The sequence below is a fragment of the Silurus meridionalis genome, chromosome 3 (assembly GCF_014805685.1).
Source record: "Silurus meridionalis isolate SWU-2019-XX chromosome 3, ASM1480568v1, whole genome shotgun sequence".
Taxonomy (NCBI): Eukaryota; Metazoa; Chordata; class Actinopteri; order Siluriformes; family Siluridae; genus Silurus; species Silurus meridionalis.
The window spans coordinates 33,241,923-33,259,530 of record NC_060886.1 but is presented as its reverse complement, the minus strand read 5'-3'; the positions used below and the strand labels follow the sequence as shown (position 1 = coordinate 33,259,530).

General features: G+C 36.8%; 1 protein-coding gene and 2 long non-coding RNA genes across 3 annotated transcripts; 1 reads left to right on the top strand and 2 right to left on the bottom strand.

Moving 5' to 3' along the window:
* Positions 1-545: 545 nt before the first annotated feature.
* On the bottom strand, positions 546-1,488 carry LOC124383006 (rho guanine nucleotide exchange factor 15-like). The gene is made up of 2 exons (XM_046845399.1): positions 1,341-1,488; positions 546-1,073 (listed from the first exon to the last, which is right to left on the bottom strand). Exons 1-2 carry the CDS (start codon positions 1,342-1,344, stop codon positions 556-558), a joined length of 522 nt encoding a protein of 173 aa, XP_046701355.1. The 5' UTR covers positions 1,345-1,488; the 3' UTR covers positions 546-555.
* Positions 1,489-6,517: 5,029 nt separating this feature from the next.
* Positions 6,518-7,821, bottom strand: LOC124383038. Its single transcript, XR_006925202.1, has 3 exons — positions 7,704-7,821; positions 7,530-7,627; positions 6,518-7,130 (listed from the first exon to the last, which is right to left on the bottom strand). It is a non-coding gene; the product is annotated as an uncharacterized LOC124383038 (long non-coding RNA).
* A 7,076-nt stretch (positions 7,822-14,897) lies between these two features.
* Positions 14,898-15,192, top strand: LOC124383022. Its single transcript, XR_006925184.1, has 2 exons — positions 14,898-14,981; positions 15,097-15,192. It is a non-coding gene; the product is annotated as an uncharacterized LOC124383022 (long non-coding RNA).
* Positions 15,193-17,608: the final 2,416 nt, after the last annotated feature.

Sequence of the window (17,608 nt, the reverse complement as noted above, 5' to 3'; positions counted from 1 at the left end):
TTGTTTATTATTCCTTTCATTGTTATTATTCAAGCCTTAATGGACCTTTTCCTTGGACCAACATATTCACGTGGATAGCAACACTCGAGTGCCTGGTAAAGTGCTAGTAACCTCTTCCAGGGCTCCAACAAGACCCCCTGCGATACGCAAAGTATCTGGGTCAGAAGAAAACTACAACATGCCAAAGAAGTCAAAGATTTTTTTTACTGCTGTATTACATGAATATGTATGATTAAGAAACGGTTATAAGTGATTATAAGTGGAATGTGAGACTATAAAGTCTCAGAGGGGGGAGTAATGTCGAGAAAAACATTTCAATCAACCATATCTAGTGTGTGTTATAATCAAACTAATATTATCAAAATAACATTAACCTAAGTACCTTAATAAGCAATATAGAACTTATTAGATGAAGTTTGACAAATAGACCTTTATGTACATCAAGTATTAATAATAATAATAAGGTATTTACATGTGTGAGTAGGCTAGAAACTGACTGAATGTTATGAGTGTATGGAATAGGCAAAAAAGGACAAGAAACAAACTTGAGGGAGATTAATCGTCTTTATTGAAATAGCAGGGTGTATGGGGTTCTGCAGCAGCAGGGGAAATGAAGGAGTAGTTGAATCTAGGCCCAGGTGAAGACACAGAAGCATGGACAGGGGACATAAAAGCGTAGCTTGGTCCAGGGATGGGTGAAGACACAGGAGCACGCTGGTTTGGCGGAACGGGAGAAGCAGGGAAAGAACCAGTGGTAGACCAGTGTGAAGGATAGGGAGAAAACTGTGGTGTCGTGTCAGGAAAACAGGAGCAGTCGTGACGACGGCTGAGATCAGGGGAAGTCTGTGTACTCCCATCAAGCATTGTAAGACCCCGCGAAATGCGAGGAGGCACGAAGGCATTAGCTGGGATATTTGGGCTAGAGAGCTGTTCTAAAAAATGAGTAAACTCAGCAGCAAGAGAGGAGAGCTGAAGTTGGCGGTACTGTCTGCGAAGAGCACCCAGGGCCGATGGTCTGGGAGGCAGGCGTGGTGGAGCTGGGGAATGAGACCGAGCTGATCGGCGTGGTGGAGCTGGGGAATGAGACCAACAGAGATAAGATGTTAAAAAGGGAATATCATAGTGACGGTTGAGCACAAGTAAAGGATAACACTCAAGAAAATCATATACACTGAGTAACAATCAGTTCAGAATGCACAAGGTAAAATATAACTTAGGCGCTTACAGCCATTAATTAATCAAGCATAGTACGTAAACAAACTATAAACAATGTTATAACTCAATCAAATGTAAGTAGAATAGCAGAACAGCATTATAAAAGAATAAAACATAACACTTACCCATTGCAAATGCAGGAGGACAAAATAGGCCGTAAAAAGGTTGTTCACACTTGAAAGACTGAAGAATGTATGGTTAAAACCAGAGAAAAGTAAAAGCCTTTTATACTCACTCATATTTTTTTTTAATATAAAATTATGGGCCGGAAAATAAGGGAACTAAAAAACACAGGAACTCCAAATATGGTATTGTTGAAAGAATGAACGCCAAGGCCAAAGATAAGGGGAATTGACAAGGAAGGCAAAATTCAGAGACATAAGGGGAATTATGGACAAAGAAGGTAAGACCGAGACATAAGGGGAATTCTTCAAGGTCAAGGAAGTAGAAAAAAATAGTAAGACACGGTGGCCACAAGGTATAAATACGAGCGTGAAACAACAGTCAGTGTACTTCTTCACTTTGGCATGCTTTATCATTTGTTGATGTGCTGTTCATTTTGATGTGAAGTACCCAGCTTTTATTGAGCTCTTTGAAACCTGCATGGAATAAAGAAGTTTTGCTTTTATTCATCCAGGACTGAGGATTCTTCATTGGCGGTTTGTGTCTATTATATTTGTGTTTTCTAGAATTGGCTGAGCATTATTGGGAATCCTCTGAGCAAAGGAATCCACCCTCGATGTGTCGCCTCAGAGACGGGCTCTGAGTTCCGACAGTTCCCTCAGCCGTCACCAAGTGCCTTAGATCAGCTTCCTCCATCATCACATAAAGCCTAAAAATGTGATCTCTTTATAAATATTTTTTACAGATTATATTTATAACATTGTATATTTTTGTACGTAAATAAATAAAATACACAGTAGATCTGCACAGCGTTACTCGTTGTCATCAAGACGGTGTCGGTCACGACTGCTCCGGCTACGTTTTCTATTTCTTTGTTTATTTTATATTTTTATTTACATAGTTACCGCATTTCACTGCATGTTGTACTCTGTATGTATATGTATGTGACAAATAAGTAAGTACACATCAAGGCTCTTCTCTGTTCTGGCACCGAGGTGGAGGAATGAACTTCCCCTAGATGTCCGTACAGCAGAGTCCCTGACTATCTTCAAGCGACGACTGAAGACCAACCTCTTCCTGAAATACTTCAATTAGCACTTTCCAAGTTTGTTGAATTCAAGAGTTATATTTATATTAAGTTTGTAATCTTGTGTACCAGTGTAGATTTATTCATTACTAGAGACTCAAAGCACTTTTGTACGCTGTTCTGGATAAGGGCATCTGCTAAATCCTGCAAATGTAAATGTAAATAAAATTTGATTTGATTTTAATAGTTTATACAGTGGCAGGTCTCCAGTCCCCCTCTTAATAACATCATTATGATGCCACAGCTATAGAATTATACAGATATGCAGTATAACAGAGCGCTGCATCACAGACATTTCATACAGCGTGAATGAATGCCGTTAACTAAAGCAGGAAACCCAGTGAACACAATTCAACAAGTCTCTTTTCACTGTAGCCACAGCTGCACCGCCGCATTCATCATCTCTAGCAGAAGCTTCAATATTAACCTCATAAAATATCCCCTGGTTTCCATATGCGCTTATGCATTTTTTCCTTCTTATGCTTTTCTGCTCCTCCCTCCATTCACAAACCAGCATCCAACCATCACAAACCAGCATCCAACCATCACAAACCAGCGTCCAACCATCACAAACCAGCATCCAACCATCACAAACCAGCATCCAACCATCACAAACCAGCATCCAACCATAACAAACCAGCATCCAGCCTGAAGGCTTAACATGGCACTGTCTGATTGTTTATGGTTTGGTGTAACAGACTTTGAGAAACTTTAAATATTTCAATAGAAAGTTCTGAAAAACAGCTCATGTGAGACGGCTGCCTGGTCTGCATCCTGCAGGAACAGTTTGTGAGAAACTCTGACTGGATTTCAGTTTGGCTTCTTTTTTTCTTCTTGCTCCTGTTTCTCTACAAAATCTCTGAAATACAACCCCAATTCCAAAAGAGTTGAGACTCTGTGTAAAATGCAGAGGTGTGAAGTAATGAAGTACAAATACTTCAATACTGTACTTAAGTCGGTTTTTCTGCTATCAGTATTTTACTTCACTATTTATTTTTTACACTTTTTTACTTTCACTCATTAAATTTGTACATAAATATCTGTACTTTCTACTTTTTATATTTTTAGACCAGTTTAATTTTATTTTTGTTGACATGATCAACATTTTTTCTTCTCATTGTGCACCGTTTTCAGCACATCAACATGTTTCTTGTTACGGTGTGACTTTTCAACCTTCCACTGGTGTATCATTTCCTGGCTCTCAGTCACCACAGAGGGTAAAAGTGTGTATGGAGGGTGTGTGTTTGATCATCCACAATAAATCACAGTGTGAACTGCTGGTGACTGAGGATACGGCCCTGAGGTCCCAGTGCTCACTGTGATGGGTTTTGCTGGTCCTGATCCAAACTGTCTGATGTCTCCATCATGAAGTCTATAGCATACAGGCTTTTTCCACATAAACATAAACTATAATAGACAGCAGATAACACTGTACAGATCTAAAATGTATTTTATTTCTTTATGAACAAAAGTTTTAGATGTAAATCACTATTAAAGTAATCTATTAAATCATTCATAAAGAGAGTCTGAGGCTTGGTGACGGCTGGAGGAATGAGCTTTGTGATGTCTTGTCACCATGATTCCAAAATCTTTACAGCGACTTTGGGGTTGCTGGCTGCCAGATCATGAGTGGCATAAACCACTGCAAGCTGCAGCTCCCACGGCAAATCTGCACACAAAATCCATCATAAAATTAGGACTTGCTGAAGCACTTTCCTGTTGATAAAGAACTAAACATCAGAGAATAAAGATTTAATGATATCTTTCCTGAGTTTTTCTGTTCCAAACACATCTATGCTTTTTTGTCAGATTTTGGACTGACATTGGGAGTTTCTCCTTAAGCCCTTGTTAGCCAAGTCGTCCTGTTTCAGGTGGACAAAGAACATGAGTAAAAAACTGAACAATCCACAAATAATGTGAGAAGATGCTCAAATTCAAGATTTACAGTAAACATACCAAGTAGCCTGAAAACTGCTGCTACAGAGACGTCTTAGTACGGTGTTTGCTCTGTTCTTGTTTGCAACAGCCAAGTGTTCCAGATCAGCCAAAGGTGTAAATTTATTTATTAAATTAAAATGTATATAAATAAATTAATATATATAAATAAATTTAATAAATTAAATTAAATAGTTTGTAATTTGTGTAATAAAGACATTTAAAACACTATAAATTTATAAACCATTAAATAAAAACATCCAGCTGCTTCAGCATCTCCATCATGAATTCCACTGATGCTTCATCTGCTTTAGAGCCACGTGAGCTCCATCCACCAGCTCCACCCTGTGCAGCTCACTGCCAAGTACCGTTTCATTGCACTAAATCTCCAGGGCAGACATCCGGGTAGATGTCAGAGGGGTAGAATCAAATCTGCCCCTCCCAAGTGATGTTATTGGAGTAAACATGAATAAGCCTCTTCCTTTCCCCAAACCAACCCCTCAATCCATTTTTAAAGGAAAGAACAGTATGTACAAATAAAATCCACCCTCCTATAAAATCTACAGCTTTAAATCCATCTTGTAATCTCACTGATCTGAAGCATTGATTCACTTAAATCCTGTCCTCCCTCCATCCTCTATCATTGCTCCACTGATCCCTCCATCTTCTAACAGTGCAACACACTCCCTCCATCCTGCAGCAGAACCAGAGCAGAAGACCAGGTGAAGACACCAGTGAGGACACACGTGTAAGTAGCACACATTGCAGTAGGATGAGCAGAAGATCAGCTGAAGATCATTTATTTTCAGCAGATGGAGGACAGACACAGACACTGGAGCAGTCTGTTTAAGAATAGATTCATTTAGTGCAGATGGAAAAACACTGTCTAAAGCTGAGTCGCACTCATTTTGATTCTCATTAGTAAGTTTGTAGCATTTTTAATGTACTATTAGTGCAGTTGCAGCTAAATGTATAGCTACTACAAGATGAAAAGGATTAGGACTGATGTAGGGCTTTTGTGTGTGTTTTCAGAAGAATCCAGACTCTGGTGAAGACTATGAGGTCTGTGCTGATGATCACTAAATTGACTGAAGATCACGTTCAAGTTCTTAGTGGTTTTGATGAGGAACATAATCAGGATGGACCCCACTCTGTTCAGAAAGAGTTTATAATTGTTTACATTATAAACATATACGTTAATACTTTTAACAAAAAGAGTTCAATAAACATTAATCTTAAGAGAAAAACATTAACCTTAAGAGAAAATATATTTAGAGAGGAGTTTTAACCACACACAAATAAGGCCTAGATGTAGACAAATGGTGGGATTTTTATCATAAGAAAAAACTGTTTAATAGAAATGTTTTGTATTTAAAATTCAGTAACATGGAAGTGGTTCATTATAGAGAATATTGTATGCCCACAGATAAGGAACATCCCTGGACAAGAACCACCACTTGATTGGACCCTTGGAGGAGGACAAGCTTTAGACTGGTGAGGATGAGGTCTGAAGAAGCTCACAGAAAGGAAAGTGCACACAGAAAAGTTTGTGAGTAAACCAGTAAAGTTTTTAACTGTACTTCATTATATCCATTTTTTATATTTGTTCTCATGCACATAAGGTGTAAAGTGGATGGTGGTGTCTGAGTTTAAAACATCTTATTTATCTAAATTGTTATGTTCTTCCCAGTGGAAATCACTGATGTGAATGATGCTGGTTCAGATCTCACCTCAGGCATGTTTAAAATCACCTAATAATCTACACAAATACTGATGATGTGAATGTAAATAATGTGAATGAAAATGAATCACTTGTCATTCAGGTTAATTTATAACCTTCAGACATTTTTACATTTTACTGGAAATTGCAATAAAGTGCATGAAATATATAAATTCATTTCTCAATGTATTTATTTAACTTTTACACTTATTTTATCAAAAGTCTCTTTTTCATTATATAGGATACATGTTTTGCATTAATGCTTTATATTTATATTCATAATAATAATAATAATAATAATAATAATAATAAAGATGATAATGGGTTCAGCAGGTTCACAGAATAAATCACGAGTCACTGTTCTATGAACAATAAAACATTTTATTTTTATTTACTGAAAATGCTACAATTTTACAATTTAACAATAAATATAAACGTACAATGATAAAAAGTGACAGTGGGTTTAAAACACCAACTAATAATAACAATAAATAATAATAGTAGTAAATCCACAAAATTAGAATCATTACACAGCGATATAAACATTAGCAAACAATATTCATAAACAGTACAATAAATAAAATAAATAATAATATAAATAATATAATATCAAGTCTCTGAGTGGCTCAAAACACGAGGAGGAAATGTTTGAAGGAGCAGAACAGAAGAAACAGCAGGTCTGGATGCAGATGAATCACTGAATGAAGGAGATGAACTTTGACTACCAGGTAGTAAAGACACATATTGTATATTATAATTTAAACATAATAATGATGATGATGATGATGATGATGATGACATATAAAGCTCTTTTTAAAATTCACACAAATGATCTTCTATTCAATAAAAGACAATATGACTATAAAAGGCTTTGGGGACGTTCCAGAGATAATTGCGTGTGGAGTAAATACTGAAATATGAAAATAATGAATGAGCAGTGATAATGTAAGTGCAGGCTGTATAATGGTGGGGGTGGAGGTAGAGGGCGCTACAGCAGTAGGAGTGGAGTAAAGCAGGTGGAACACTTGCAGCAGGTGGAACACTTACGACCTGGTAAAAGAACAATAAAGAGTGTGGAAAACAGGTTTTATTTACCTTTTAGTCTTGGTATTTTTTACAGATGTAAATAAGAAGAAACATTGCAAAATCTAACATTCACACATTAATATGTTTAATCCACAATCATCTCTGTACACTAGTGAGAGTCTGAGGGCAGAAGTCAAGTGATTTGAAGATCTATAAATATAACACACTTTAACATTAAAATTAGTAATAAATGGTCTCATAACGGCAACATTTGAAGGCAATTAAAAAATATATAAATCTATTGTTTTTTTTTTTTTTCTTGCTTGCCATGTTTTATATGAGTTACGCAGGTCATAAATATAAACTGAGCTTAAAATATAGTTGTGCAGGTTCACAGTGACGTGACATGAAAGAGAGGATTACCTGAAAGTCTGAAATGAACACTTTAGGAGGGTGGAATCCACAAAGACGTTTCTGAAAAGTTTTAAATGGCCGTGGACCTGCATTGGACATTTCTCACTCTGTACAATTAAAGACCTTTAGGTTATGGGAACTGTGTTTAATCATCTTCTATTATACATTTTTGTCAGCACAAACCTTATTAAGCAGATCAAACTATTTCTTCTGACGGGGAGCAGGTGTGTTTCCAGCTTCAGAGCCAAACCCCAGTGCTGCCAAACCACCACAGACGAGACGTCCACTCATCATCCTCTACCGCCACAGGCAGGCGTCCACTCATCATCCTCTACCGCCACAGACGAGACGTCCACTCATCGTCCTCTACCGCCACAGACAGACGTCCACTCATCATCCTCTACCGCCACAGGCAGGCGTCCACTCATCATCCTCTACCGCCACAGGCAGGCGTCCACTCATCATCCTCTACCGCCACAGACAAGATGTCCACTCATCGTCTCCTAAAGCCTTTTGAGACGTTTTAGACATGTCTGAGACATTTGAAACATGTTTTTGTTTAAAAAGATTTTTCTGAACCTTTTTGATCTTGTAGAAAGCACAAGATGAATCATGTTTCCTAAAGAGATAATGTAAGTTTTAATGTTCTTCCTCCTCGTCCCAGCAAAACAACTTTCACCTCCAGTAAACCAGATTATGTTTGTTTCCAACGTTTCTTCTATGCATGAAACACTTCTGTACATCGTTCACTTCACACAGTAAAGACTTAACAATAAATCACTATCACACATTGATGAAACGCTGTGAGCAGAAACTCCATTAGATTTTGAGTCTAACGCCTTCACCACTCGGACATCACAGCAGCAGTTCCTGTCCTTTGTAACCCTGAGCTTTTTAACAGGAGCAACAGCAGAACACACTAACCAACTGCACAACAGAGATCTTTCATTAACATCTCCTTTGGTGGTTTGGATAAACCACGTTTGGCTCTAAACCAGCAGTCAGTAGCCGGCGTGTGTTTTGCATGAGGCCCATGTGACATGAGACTCTTAATCTCAGGGTGGTGGATTCGTGCCCCACGTTTTGTGAGGACAGTAATTGCAGAGACATGCTGAGATGTTGAAGGTTTGTGTTTATTGTGTTTAAAAAAAAATAAATAAATAAAAAAAAAAAAAAAAACAACAAACGCTTGACTGGTGTACAAACATTCTGGAGACACAAAAAGTGAAAAGGGGAAAAAGCCACACAGATGGTGAGGTGATGAACTGAAGTCAGATGGTAGGAAGTAAAAGATGCTGCAGAATGAAAAAATTGAGGAAAGAGGAGAAAACAGTGAGGGTGAGGAGAAGATTCATATGGAAGTCTGTTTCTGCCACATAAAAAAAGGTTTACCCAAAAAAGTTTTTTTTTCTCACAATTGCAACTTTTTTAGGCAGTCGGGCAGCGTCACCTCCTCTGTAGTGCCAGAAAGCTTCACATATTTAAAATAAAATGTGCTTCAATCAATAAAATCACATGGTATTAAACTGAGCCTCTGAACCCTGGAGAGAACTCTGTCTCACTGTGTGTGTGTGTGTGTGTGTGTGTGTGTTGTTATGTAGTGTCCTTGTAGATCTGGACTTCACTCACAGATGCTGAAGGAGCTTTAACTGATTTAAAAAATTGTGCTGGTTTCTCCTCCACAGCGGGAACTTGAGCTGCAGCTGGTTTCTCCTCCACAGCTGGAACTTGAGCTGGATGTGGGTGGACTCTGGTTGTGGTGGTTCCTCTCAGTCTCGCGCTCCTTACAAAATTAAAATGTTGATGGAGCTGTAACACAACAGAGACACTGCTCTTACACACTGCTGTTGGTCTTTATGCCGACACCAGCAAAATTACCCCCTGATGCTGACTGAAATCCCCTCATATGACCAAACACACACTTTATATTAATAGATTACACTTTAAGGTCGTTAAAAGTTTGCCGTCAGCTGCCTCTTGAGATTTTAATTGGAAGAGTTCAGACCATTTTGTCTCCGTCTCGTAACCGACAACCTTCAGGAGGGACGTCATGTCAACACACAATTCACATTAAACAGATCTCATACAGGACTCCTGGTCTAAAGGGTCTACTATATTCTACTACTACTTACACACTTATCAGCTACCTGATGTTCAATAGTAGAAAAATGTTCAATAGAGCGACTGTACGACTGCTGGAACAGTGACTTTCCAAACTTTATGGGTTTTTATTCTCTTTGAAACACTGAGTTTATTATTTATTATTAGAGCTGCAACAATAATCACATAATAATCGATAATGAAATTGGTTGTGAGTGAATGCTGTAATCCTCATCATGTGAAAATGGTGTAGTTTATTGAAGTGTTATTGTGTAAACTGTTTGTTTGTAACTTCGGGAGTCACACTGGATCTGTTCTGTCGTGACTCGCGAGCATCAGGTTGCACAATCGGTTCGATCAGTTCGATTACTGTTTTTACTTCATTTATACTGATTATTTTCCTGTAATATCACATTCCTAATGTATTATCTATACTGTAGAATTGTCTGTGTCATGTGATTTGATCACATTTTGTTCATATTAGAACAAAGAGAGCTGCATCAGACATGCCACCACCCAGTGCTGCTAAAAAGCCTCGACTTGATCAATCCCTCATCACTAGTGCATTAAAAACACTGCAGGATTCCTGTGCAGATGTTTTATCTCCAAACTGGATTGATGCACTTCTTAAAGGGAAATGTGAACTTCCTTCTCTGACAGATGAAGAAAAATCTGTCATTTCCAAGTTTTGTGTGAACGAGGTCAGTGATTATCTTCTGTTTTATTTAGTGTGCATTCAATTCAAACGCATGCATTTTATTCAGTGTACATGCAAATCTATAGCTCTGGATTTGAGTTTTCTCAGTTTTAATAGTCAATCCATAATTCACTGGTCCTGATGTTCTGAAATTGAACAGTAGATATGATTTGTCATGTAAAAATGTTTACTCTAGGTTTTGGTTTATATAAAGTGACATTGTGATGATTTAATTAAAACAGTGGGAACAAACACTAAATCTGAAAGCAGCAAATAACAGCATTTGTACACCAATGCATATTTTTCCTTTTTTTTCCATTAAGTCTGTTAATTTGCTGCGTTTCTCTTTTTATAGCATTTGTCTACAACAGTAACTTCTGTTCTCAAACGTGATTTACTGCAACTTTACTATGTTCAAATGCTTGTTTTCAATGTTTGTATATTTAATTTAAGCAAATATCATTTCATTATCATACAAAATTTAATTCGTTATATATTCTAGATGTTAATATTTTCACAACTGAACAAAATGTCTGTAGTTTTTAAACAAAAATGGTCAAAACAATGTTTTATTGTATTTTATATAAATATTTTAAGTATGTTTGTGAATATCTGTAAAATACAATACAAATGTTGATTTACACAAATTGCTTCATCTTTTATACTCAAATGATTTATTGTTTTGTGTTTTTTACAGAAAGAAGAAATGCAGCATGAGTGAATGTGTTCAAGGTGAAATCCCACATGCACTCGTCAACAAACAGCTACTATAAACTTTAAAATCTCTAAATTAAAGATTGTTAAACTCAATATGTGACTTGAGCATTTTTAAAGTACATTTTTATACATGAATACTCTGAATTAGCGTTTTATACAGTTATAATAAGCAAAACATCTAATTATAAAAGTGTTTTTTATCCAATTAATTGGAACAAATCATTAGATTAATTGATTATTAAAATAATAGTTAATTGTGATATTTATGATTATTATAATTACAATTATTATTATTATTATTGAGAAACAAATCACACATTAAAAGCCTCAAACAGGTGAACTTGCAGGAAAAAATAATAAATTTGACTAAAAAACATAAAAAAATTAATGATAAAATTTCCAGAAATGTTGCAGTGAGCAGAAATGGACATTTCGGTTAATGGTGTAGGAGACATCATCATTAGCCTCATGCTAGCCGGGTTTGCTAGCGCTGTTTTGGTGTTAACTAGTTTCTTAGAATATTTAACTAAACGTTGACCAAAAACAAATAAATTCTATTATTTTTTATTAAGATATTTATAATTTATTTATAACTCACTAAATGTAGAATATTTAACCTGAAGATGAAATCTACTGAAGCTAAGATTAGTTAGCCGGCTAGTTAGCCTAGCTCAGTGGTTCTCAAAGTGCGGGACTCGGTGTTGCCAAGAGAATAAAACCCATAAAGACTAGAAAGTCACCGTTACAGGGGTCTTACAGTCGCTCCATCCCGGCAGAGGGTCTTCATCCTCCACCTGGAACACGGAGTTTCTCCCGGAGCTCATTACTGATGATGCAGAGTAGTGATAAGTCGGTTATGAACGATTCCTTGATTCTAAACGAGTCTTTAATGTGACTCAGAAGAACGATTCGTCTCAAAGAGTGATTCGTTAATTTTCTACCGGACACGCGTGAGCAAAGCATCGCAAAATCTCTGTAGGTTATGTAGAGGAAATAAATGATTAAAAAAAGATTCGATAATTTTAATGAATAAGATTCAAAGAACCGATTCACTAAAATGATCCGATCTTCCCATCAGTCTTACAGTAATGGCTCGTTGATCCTAGAAACTCCGCCTCTCTGGTAGCGTCCGCGTCCCTGATTGGTGCATCACTTTTCCACTACGCACCAATCAATAGAGACCAAAAAAGAAGTACATGTCACAAAACCACGGCCCGTTTCCATGGAAACGAGTACACAAACAATCTCTTTTTCTGGCGACAGGACAATCAGGACTGCTTGTGGATATTTTTCGAAACATTTAATAATTGCACACTTTATATACAAAAAGTTTAAAGATGCAGGACACCAACACAAACAAGTAAGTTTCTATTACTGTTTTTACTTTATTTATACTGATTATTTCCTGTAATATCACATTCCCAGTGTATTATCTATACTGTAGAATTGTCTGTGTCATGTGATTTGATCACATTTTGTTCATATTAGAACAAAGAGAGCTGCATCAGACATGCCACCACCCAGTGCCGCTAAAAAGCCTCGACTTGATCAATCCCTCATCACTAGTGCATTAAAAACACTGCAGGATTCCTGTGCAGATGTTTTATCTCCAAACTGGATAGATGCACTTCTTAAAGGAAATGTGACCTTCCTTCTCTGACAGATGAAGAAAAATCTGTCATTTCCAAGTTTTGTGTGAACGAGGTCAGTGATTATCTTCTGTTTTATTTAGTGTGCAATTAATTCAAACGCATGCATTTTATTCAGTGTACATGCAAATCTATAGCTCTGGAATTGAGTTTTCTCAGTTTTAATAGTCAATCCATAATTCACTGGTCCTGATGTTCTGAAATTGAACAGTAGATATGATTTGTCATGTAAAATGTTTACTCCAGGTTTTGGTTTATGCAAAGTCGAGTAGTTTTCCTAAACCAAATCTACAGTCAAGTCTTAATCCCCTATTATTTGTTTTAAAAAACATGACTTTAATACAGGTTTGATTTAGTTGGATGTTGGTTGAACTTTTTCTTCCGTCTCATTTAGTCGTTGGCAGAGACGTTTCTGAAAGCGGTTTTGGAGAAGATCAAGGCGGAGAAAGAGTCTATGGGACATGAACTCCTGCAGTCTCTCTGTAGGGTTTATGTGGGATTGTGTCAAAAGAGAGGAGACTCTCATAAAGCACATGCCCTCGCCTACAGATTTCTCAAAGAAGGTGAGATTATATTGCCATTTCATTATATATTTACTAAAAAATAAATAAAAAAAAAATAGAAAAAAAAAGGGATATAAAGAAGCCAATTGTGTTCTGTTTTTGGTTTTGTATTTCTTCATAAACAGTGTATTTTAAATCTGTGATATCATTTTGTTTCCTTTGCAGACTTTTCTCAAGCCCCAAAACTGATAATGGTCATGGTGACAGCATGGCCAAGTGTTTTCTCCTGTAACAGCCCTTTATGCAGAGCCGTTCACATCGTGTGCAAAATGAAGGCATACGGAAAGATTTATTACTTGCTCAGCAAATATCTGCACTGGGATACAGTAAGTAGCTGATTCTCATCACAACAGTCACCAGAACAGTCATTAAACATCGTTTTTCAACTGAAATTTTTATGTGTTTTACTTCATTCTTAATCTACTTTTAATTTCCAATGTCCATGTGATCTACGGAGTAAATTCATTATAAATTCATGTAGAATTAAATCAATAAGTATCTATCACTATTCTACATCACTATTTTAGTCTTTTTTTATTAGTGTAGTGTATTAGTGCTGATAACCAGCAGCAAAGAAACTGCACTGAACTCCAGCGTTAATGACGCTGTTTATGATAAAAATGATCAGATCAGTGCAATAAACATGCAAGCTAATAAATCTGTGTTTCATAATATACTAATAAAGGAAGTGATATAGAACCATGTGACACTGTGCTCACTACTGAATAAACAAACTAAATCTGTGCCTCAAATTACACACTCATGTACTATTCTAGAGCATTATTTACTCCTGCTACTGTCTGATACATAAACCCTTTAGTAACTTGTGCTACTTTGCATGTGTATCTAAAATCTTTTCTAAAACTCCTCCTTACATAAGAGTAATAAATGGAGGTTATAAAAAGAGCAGAATGCACAGTTAGAGCTCTACCTCAGTATTTCAATCATCTGCGCTTGTGATTGGTTGTGACCTTTCAGTTATGATCATATTATTGTAAACATTGTTTCATTGATCTGGTTTTAAAGAAAAGATGTATTTTCTGCCAGGAGCCTCCTGGAGACATCTACAGAGCCATCACCAGCACACTGAAGGCTCTTCTGAAAGACAAAAGTCTGACTTTCCAGAAGAGCAGTTGGTATGGTGATGATCTCTGTCCTGCTGCCTGGGACTACGTATTCAGCCTGGACCTTCTCTGTGCACAACTGGGCTGGATTTGGACCGTCTCCCATGTTATACGGTACTGAATGTGAAACTGCTTCAATGTGTTTAATTCTCATCTTTCTAGTTTTTTTGAACATTTAATAGATTACGAACTGGCAAATGTGAGACTCATATGAGACAGTGTGTCCCAAATCCTGCAAAATTTCCATTCTAGTTGCATAAACTTACAATTGATGGTATTCTATTCTATCACAAGAAAACTTAATATGTCCAATTTTTTATTTTTCAGAAAAAGTGTGTGGCTCATTTTGAATACTTGGCTGAAACAAACACAAACAGAGGAAACAAAGTTCAGAAACGTCTCTGTAGCAGCAATATTCAGGCTACTTGGTAAGTTTTCTGTAAATCCTGTTTTAGAGCATTATCTCACAATATTTCTGGATTCTTCTGTTTTTCACTCATGTTCTTTGTCCATCTCAAACAGGCGACTTGGCCAAAATGGCCTTAAGGAGAACGTGGCAGCATCAGTTGAGGATCTGGTGAAAAGTGTAAATGAGTTCAGGGGGCAAAAAGGTATCAAATAAACAAGTCCTTTATCAATCTTTATCTTTATTCTCTGATGTTTAGTTCTCTATCAACAGGAAAGTGCTTCAGCAAGTCCTAATTTTATGATGGATTTTGTGTGCAGATTTGCCGTGGGAGCTGCAGCTCGCAGTGGTTTATGCCACTCATGATCTGGCACCCAGCAACCCCAAAGTCGCTCTGAACGCTTTGGAGTCGTGGAGAAAAGACCTCACAAAGCCCGTTCCTCCAGCCGTCACCAAGTGCCTTCAGCAGATCAGCTTCCTCTGTTCTCACATAAAGACAAAAAAAATGATCACATTAAATAATGTTTAATAGATTAAATTTTTTATATTTTTGTAGATAAATAAATAAAATACATAATAGATCTGCACAGTGTTATTGATTGTCTCTTTACAGTGGCGGGTCGTGCATTTTACACCCAATCATCTGCCTTCAGTCCCAATCATCCTCTTAATAACATCAATATGATGCCACAGCTGTAGAAACCATTATTATACAGCATATAATACATGCAGTATAACAGAGCGCATACAGATTCTTGTGCATTTTTCTCACATTGTTTTTAAATTAAGTCAAATTATGTGTTTTTGTACAGATTCTACAAAGAAGATGCAAAAGTATAAATGGCTCATGAAAAAGCTTAACAACTTTGGGTTGACCTTTATATAATGTCCTTTATACTGAAAAAACTTTCAAAATAACCGAGTTAATAACACATTACCCCAAATTCATTTTAACAGCACTTATTTTATTAATGTGCAATTAATGCAGCATGAATTTCTCTATTTTTCTTACAAATATAAATAAATCAATATTATAAAAAAGAGGCAAAATTAAAAATAATACTAATACTGTTCCTGATTGGGTAAGAAAACATAGTAACCAGAGATGTGTGAACCCACACAAACACTTTCTGTGTACCTTACATACACACATTGTAAAGATCCTATAGACCAGACATGGGCCACACACTGCCCGTTGGGTTTATTAATCCGGCCCGCCGAACGTGACCATCTTATGAGCCCTTCTGCAAAAATTAGCTTATCAAAGAAAAGAAAAGTGGATAGTGAGCGCCGAGTGTTTAATACGGAGTGAACAACAAAATATATTTTCACTGAACGTTGTATGCCCAATATGCCAAGAAACTGTCGCGGTTTTCAACGAGTACAATATCAGCCGTCACCTCCCTATGAAGCATGCCGACTACGCTAGCAAGCAGGCAAACTGCGATTCAAGAGCAAGTACCAAGGCAAGCTTTTTGCTGGCATTCAAATTAGCAAAAGCTAGCAAGCCTTTCTCCAAAGGCAGGTTTTTAAAAGAATGCATGGTAGAGACGGCAGGTGTCTTGTGTCCGGAGAGCAAAGGCAAGTTTGAAAAAATCAGTCTGTTACGCAGAACTGTGACTCACCGTGTGGAACTGATTGACGAAGATATAACACGCTGTATGAAATGTCTGTGATGCAGCGCTCTGTTATACTGCATATCTGTATAATTCTATAGCTGTGGCATCATAATGATGTTATTAAGAGGGGGATTGGGACTGAAGACCTGCCACTGTATAAACTATTAGAGACAACGAGTAACGCTGTGCAGATCTTTTTTTTTATTTATGTACAAAAATATACAATTGTTAGTGTTAAGACGGTTTTCACACTGTTTCACACACATTCCTTTGTCTGTTCAGTGTCTATAGAATATTTACGATGTTAGTCTGTAAGGTAAACAGGGAGTCTTATCTGGACTCACACATCTCCAGCTAGTATATCCTCTTGTCTAAACAGGAAACAGCTAGGTCAGGTTTCTTTTCTCTGTATGTGTATATAAACGTTCTGCTGCCTGCAATAAACTGAAGAGGAAGCATTTGCTGTGTGCAGTGTGATTCTTCCCTGAATTCAGGAAGGCCTACAGGCATCGCAGATCGTATGGAAAACCTCTCCAAGAATTAAGTTTCGTTTGGGCATGATAAAAAATCTAACAACAATGTTATAAATTTTATCTGTACAAAATTCTTTATAAAGAGATCAAATTCATGTGATGATTGAGGAAGCTGATCTAAGGCACTTGGTGACGGCTGAGGGAATGCACTTGAATGTGATCTTGTTCTGCTTCAGGATCAGTTGCAAAACAAAGCCCAGGTGCTCGTAAGCTCTTAGTAAACGCTTCATAGAGAATACATGAAAATTAAGGTTATTAAAGGTTTAATTAAAAGTTATTAAATACAACATGCTCCAAAATTAAAACACAACCAAATACACAGGAACAAAAATAGTGTTATTAAAATAGGGGCTTTTCTGCATTTAATTGATGTTGTTCTAAAACAACTCATATAAAGTGGCAGGAAAATTCCTTTGGGGTTACTTTACAAAAACATGCTGTATGTTACCACTGAAATGCTGCAGTAGTTTTATATTGTGACTGGATTTTTTTTTCAAAAAAGAAAGACTGCATTAATTATAGAAACAGTTGAATTGTAACACACAGGTCACATCGACAATTGTCAGTCTCACACTGCCCTCTAGTGGCACTGTCAGTGCTTGATTTTTGCTTAATTTTGTGCTAATTATATTAATCATTTGTTTGTTTTTTAATATGTTCACGGTGTATCTCTCTCTCTC